Below are 5,765 nucleotides of genomic sequence, written 5' to 3'. Positions count from 1 at the left end.
AACTCTAGGATATAAGCTTATCTCTAACAAACTAATAGTAACAATTACATAAGTAATGCTATCTCCGCTAGCTCGGGTTTTAAGAAATGTAAAGAAAAGTGATTGGATAAAATTACTGGAATGTGGGTCATACTTTTATATATTAGTTTTATAATTAAATATGAGTTGAATGTGGAGTCCATTTACCAAATTTAGTTAAAGATAAATGAGACGTGTATTTGTGGACTGACCGAAAAGGAAATATGAGACAAGTAATTGTGGACAGAAGGAGTACTTGATTTCCTTCTTTTGCATGAATTAGATTCTTTGTCAGGGGTTTTGAAGGCTGGATGTAGAAGGTCTTAATCTTATTATTGTCATTGTCTTAAATTAAGAATCTTATTATTGTCTCAATCTTATTATTATCACTGAATCTTGTACTCCCTCCCTCCCATTAAAATAGAGACATTTGGAATGGCATGGATTTTAATGCATAATTGGTAAAGTATGAGATAGATAGAAAGGAAAAGTTATTGGAGTATGTTAGTGAAGAATGGGATCCACCTCATAAGAGAGAGAGAAGTTACCAAAAATAGAAGTGGATAGGACGGACCAAAATGGAAAGAGTGTCTATTTTTATGGGATGGAGGGAGTATTTGAGTTATTCAGCAAATTTTCCATAATCATAACATGATATCAGTCCAGCAGATCCAGTTTATGACCTGTGGCATTGCTCTCTGTATTAGTGGTAGGTATTGAAAGTTTAGCATTTTCAAACAATGTGCCTACTGATTACTTTGTTTGGCAGAATGCTACCAAGTGTCTTATCAGAGTTTTCCAGCAGATTGGCCCAGATTCAACTGCATTGTATGTTCTGCCAAAACTAAAGGAGTTATTCGACGAGTTTGCTTTTTCTCAGAAGAACACATATTCTGTTAATTTGACTGGGAACATGTCAGGGTCTAAAGTGAAAGTGGGTGAGGAAGATTGCATTGAAAACCGAATGGACTTGGTGTGAGTCTCTGTCTCCTTCTAATAAATTGTTGATTAAAGATGCCGATGCGTAAGCTTAGATACAAGTATAAGAAAGTGACTCTCGGCAGGTTACTTTTATATCCTCAATTTGCTTCTCTACTTGGAATAGAGAGACTCCGCCAGTGCTGTGCTACATGGTTGCTCATTGAGCAGTTCCTTTTACGACATCATAATTGGAGGGTATGATATTTTTTTCTTACTACTTTTGTTCGTATACTATAATATAATCTAAATTTTTTAGCCATTGCCCGAAAATACTGTGTGCCCAAGCTGAAGAGGGAATTTTAACTTATAGTAATCTATTTGTTCAAAGTAGAGCAACTAACCACTAAACCAGTATGGTAATTCTTCAACAAACATTGCCAGATTTTGAATAACTAATGCTACTAAATCAAATTCAGTTATTTGTACTTAGACCTTTGTATTTCAGTGGGAATGTGCAGGGGATTCCTATCGAAGTGTTCCAGATATCCCAAGTGGTAGAAGACTCTCTCAGAAGGGCTCAGCATCTGAAAATACATCTGCTAAACTCTTACTCAATGGGGTTGGATGGTCAAGACCACAATCACATGGTAAAAAGAGTACCAAAACCATCACACCGAGTAAAAGTATGTATGAGTTGTACCAGAATCCGGCTGAGAGGATTGGAACAACTTCCAGTTTAGGAGTGCAGGAACCTTGGTATTGGTTTCCTAGTCCTGCATCTAATTGGAATGGGCTTGATTTTGCAACTCGTGCTGGAGGTCTGAAGGTTGAACTTCCATGGAAAATCAGAGCATCTATCGTACAATCTGTTCGTGCACATCATGGAGCTCTGAGATCTTTTGTTGTTTGTCAGAATGAGTATACTGTTTTCACAGCAGGAGTTGGGCCAGGATTCAAGGGAAATATTCAGAAGTGGGATTTGTCAAGGGTGGACTGCATGTCAAGCTATAATGGTCATGATGAGGTTTGTGTCAGTGATACCGATATGCATCTTAATAGTTTATTAGTTTTTCAGCTGTCATTAGTTTGTTAAAGATAAGTTTATCTCTTAGAGCTTTATTTGGATTAGGAGTCTTTGTTTGATTAGGAGTCTAGTATATATCTTTATAGTTTTATTGAAGTTGAACTCTTTTATAGAGTCTCTACAATAGGGCTTTGCTCAGAATTAAAGTTTGGTTCAACTATTTTTGCTGTGGCTTTTTCGGAGGATGGTCTCTTAGTCACAGGAGGAGTATTTAACCTTTACTATATTGATCTTATTTTTTTCGTTCCATGTCTTCTTCCTTGTTATCGTGTCACTTGTACAACATGCTTCGTATGATGAGATATTAGTGAATGCTTATGGTAAGCCCACCAATCACTCTGTGTCAAATGGTGTGGTGAACATACCTTGCGGGAGGGAGTATGTAGTATGTACCTTGCATGAGATAGAACATTGACGGATCAGAGAAGGCGATTGAGGATCTGTACGCAGACGTGCGGGGAGACATCCAGATGGTGCTCACTATATGCAAGCGCATGCAGTGGCACCTTGCCACATGGTCTAACCATCCGCCCCACCATTGCTTGCGAAAGTAGCACCTGCCCATGTCTTTTCCTATAGAGATTTCAACTTACAATGCAAAAAGTGAACTAGCCACTCTGTTGCAGTCATGCCCTCCGCCACCGCCACCACTACCACATCAGCGCAGGAAATTCCATTACTTGTGGTTCAATCTCCTGACATTGTGCTAGCACCCCTGCAGTCCAACCCTCCTCAACCACCACCACCACAATTTGGGACAACACCTTAGATCTTGTCGCCACAGCCTGCCGCAATCGTGGTTAGTTTTGGTGCAATTGTGCCTCACTGTGCCACAACCACTACCCCAACCATAGACATTGTCGCTACCTCCATTCTATCCATTGTCTTCCATCCAACTGCCCACGCCCAAGGGGCTTTGGCTCATTGTGCAGTTTTTGTTCCTTGCTCTTTTGAAGTTTCAATGGATATAAACATTGATTCATGCTACCAAGCATGAGCCTCTTCGGCCAGTTTTCACTGCAGCCTTGAGGCAAGGCTGTTTCGACAGCAGGAGTAATGATACTGATATAAATCTTACTAATTTATGAGTTATTTAGATGCCATTAATTTTTATGCTAAGTTTATCACTTAGACATTTTTATTGTTTTCGCGTCTTTGTTTGACCAGGAGCCTAGTATTTATCTTTTAGAGTTTTATTCAAGTTGCAATCTTTTATAGTCTTATAAGGCTTTGTTCCCTAGTTTTGCATTATTCAGAAATAAGGTTTGGTTCAGCTATTTTTTTGTGGCCTTTTCGAGGAGTATATATCTTTTATTATATTGTTTGTTTATGTTTCGTTCAACCTCTTCTTCGTTGTTATCATATCAATTTTGCGATGTGCTATTAGAAATGGGCCACTCACCCCTTAAAAGGCCTTATAAGGGAGAGGGTTATCCATACTTATATACAGGAGCTAGGATCGTTACCAAGTCGATAAGGGACAAGATATTAGGAATTTTTACAGTTACTTTTTTGTGTTATAACTTGATATCTAGACAACAACTAAGAGGTCAACCATTATGCAACATGAATGCAGCATTAACTTCTTCAATCTGTGTATTCACAAGTTTCCCTTTCTACTTTCTTTTTCTTATTCAAGCCTTTAAAATAAATAACTTGAAATCTGTAGTGTAAATTATTTTGAAGTAAACACAACCAATCCCTAAACCCTGAACTATTGAAAATTCGCATCCTTTCCACAGTAACCGGTTTATAAAAGACAATTGAACTACATGCTCCCAGATTCCATCTAGTTCCAATTTTCTCTGCCTGGATGAGATATGGTGTGTGCATTTTCTGTTTATCCTGCTTCCTTTTTCCAGATGGTTCTGTTGTCAAATTATGTGTAAAATTGCCATATGTCTATTTTGGATTGCATTGTCGTTTACCTGTAGAGTTAATATTAACTATTCTTGGTAGGATATGTTCTTTGTTGTGAATTTTGCTTAAGATTCTACACATTATTTAATGCATAATGGTTGGAATGATGGTTGACATTTGCATGGACTGTTACAGAGTTGCTTCATCTAATAAACTCCTTTAGCTTTGGTGACCCATGTGAATCCTAAAAAGACACTTACTAGCTGGAAATTCTTATGCCTCTGTTACTGCCTGATTCCTTTGACATGTTGTAAATGACATTTTTGATTTGGCATCCTCTGGACGTGTAGCTTCTTGTGATGGAATAGTGCATATATGGAATGGACAGACTGGAAGACTGATTTCCATGTTCTCTGAACGGTCTTTGGCATCCTCGACACAATTGGCAGAAAGATATGAAGATAACATGCTTCATTTTAATCCATTACCAAGTGGAATGCTAAGTAGTGCTTTTCACAGGAATTCTTACACTACTATGGACTTTCTGGGGTTCTGTGATAGACTTATTGTGGGTACTGGAAATGGATCTCTAAGGTACTTGAATAATTTGACCACAAATTCACGTTGTATCCACCACATTCTTATCTAATTGACTATTTTGGGCACAGATTCATTGATGTCAATCAAGGTCAGAAACTTCATCCATGGAGGAGAGAATCTGTTGATTCTGGTTTCCCTCCCCTTATATCATCCATTTGCTCGTCTAGCTCTAATAGAATGTCTCCCGAGGAAAGTATGGCATTTCCGTCGTGGATTGCGGCTGCGTCCAGCACTGGGCAATGTAGGTTGTTTGACTTTAGAAGTGGAAAGATTATTTCTTCATGGCAGGCTCATGATGGATATGTGACAGAGGTATGGACTGGTATGAGTATCCAAATGCTTAAAAGATAATAGTGTTTTGACATGAGATTTTGAACTGTTGCAGTTGGCTGCAACTGCAGATTATCAGCTTGTTTCTAGTTCTCGAATATGGGATTTGAGAAGGTAATCCTTGAGCTTAAGTAATTGTGTTGCTTACAGTAAGATGTTGTTTGCTTAGGGGTATAGCTAATGTATGTTGATAGGAATTGGATCGCGGAACAAAGAGTAAAACTCTCTGGTCGGAACATAAAATTTCTAGCAGCACTGCGCATTTCATTTGAAAAATTCACCGTAAATTCATCCAATGCCCAAAAAGGCTGAAACTTTTACACGACTCAGAAGGCACTTCATATATTCTTATAGTTCAAACGGAGGTCATTTGGTTGGTCAAACAGAATACGAAACTTTCTTGGCGAGAACACAAGTTTCTGGCAGAATTGTGCAGTCATATTTAAAATTCATTTTTCGACCAAATGGGCTGAAATTCACACGAGACTCAGAAAACACCTTGAAATTCACTCAGTAAAAATTTCATATCAAACTTCGATCGTTTGATAGGTCAATCACACATCAGAAGCCACTGTTCGAACGTCACAGATTTCAGGCTCATAATTTCGAATTTAGGGTTTCTTCTTCAATCAAACAAATACCAATTTTTCATGCTTATAACACACAATCATGCTTAAAAGTTCCTCATAATCATGTTTGCATATAAACCCACATCATTCACCAAAGATTCAAATCAAACTTCACATAAACTTAATCAAAAACGCATAACTATCAAAGTTCTCATGCAATCACACTTTCCCACCGATTAATTTTGCGATCTATCAATCCTACACCCTCTATATGCATGTAGGATTCAAGATTAAAGTTTCAATGAAGGAGATGAGAAGAAAACTTAGTTATACCTTCTTGAATCAAGAAAACGAACGGTAGAAACAAGAATGGAGGCGATTCG

The 5,765-nt window shown here is 37.9% G+C and overlaps 1 protein-coding gene across 1 annotated transcript; it reads left to right on the top strand.

Annotated features, from left to right (window-relative positions):
- Positions 1–242: 242 nt before the first annotated feature.
- Positions 243–2,243, top strand: LOC121767018 (protein GFS12-like). Its single transcript, XM_042163234.1, has 4 exons — positions 243–270; positions 726–993; positions 1,083–1,194; positions 1,445–2,243. Exons 1-4 carry the CDS (start codon positions 243–245, stop codon positions 2,030–2,032), a joined length of 996 nt encoding a protein of 331 aa, XP_042019168.1. The 3' UTR covers positions 2,033–2,243.
- The last annotated feature ends 3,522 nt before the right edge of the window (positions 2,244–5,765 follow it).

This window comes from Salvia splendens, chromosome 15 (assembly GCF_004379255.2).
Source record: "Salvia splendens isolate huo1 chromosome 15, SspV2, whole genome shotgun sequence".
In the NCBI taxonomy this organism is placed as follows: domain Eukaryota; kingdom Viridiplantae; phylum Streptophyta; class Magnoliopsida; order Lamiales; family Lamiaceae; genus Salvia; species Salvia splendens.
The sequence above is the reverse complement of the archived record's forward strand: the minus strand, read 5'-3'. Positions and strand labels throughout refer to the sequence as shown.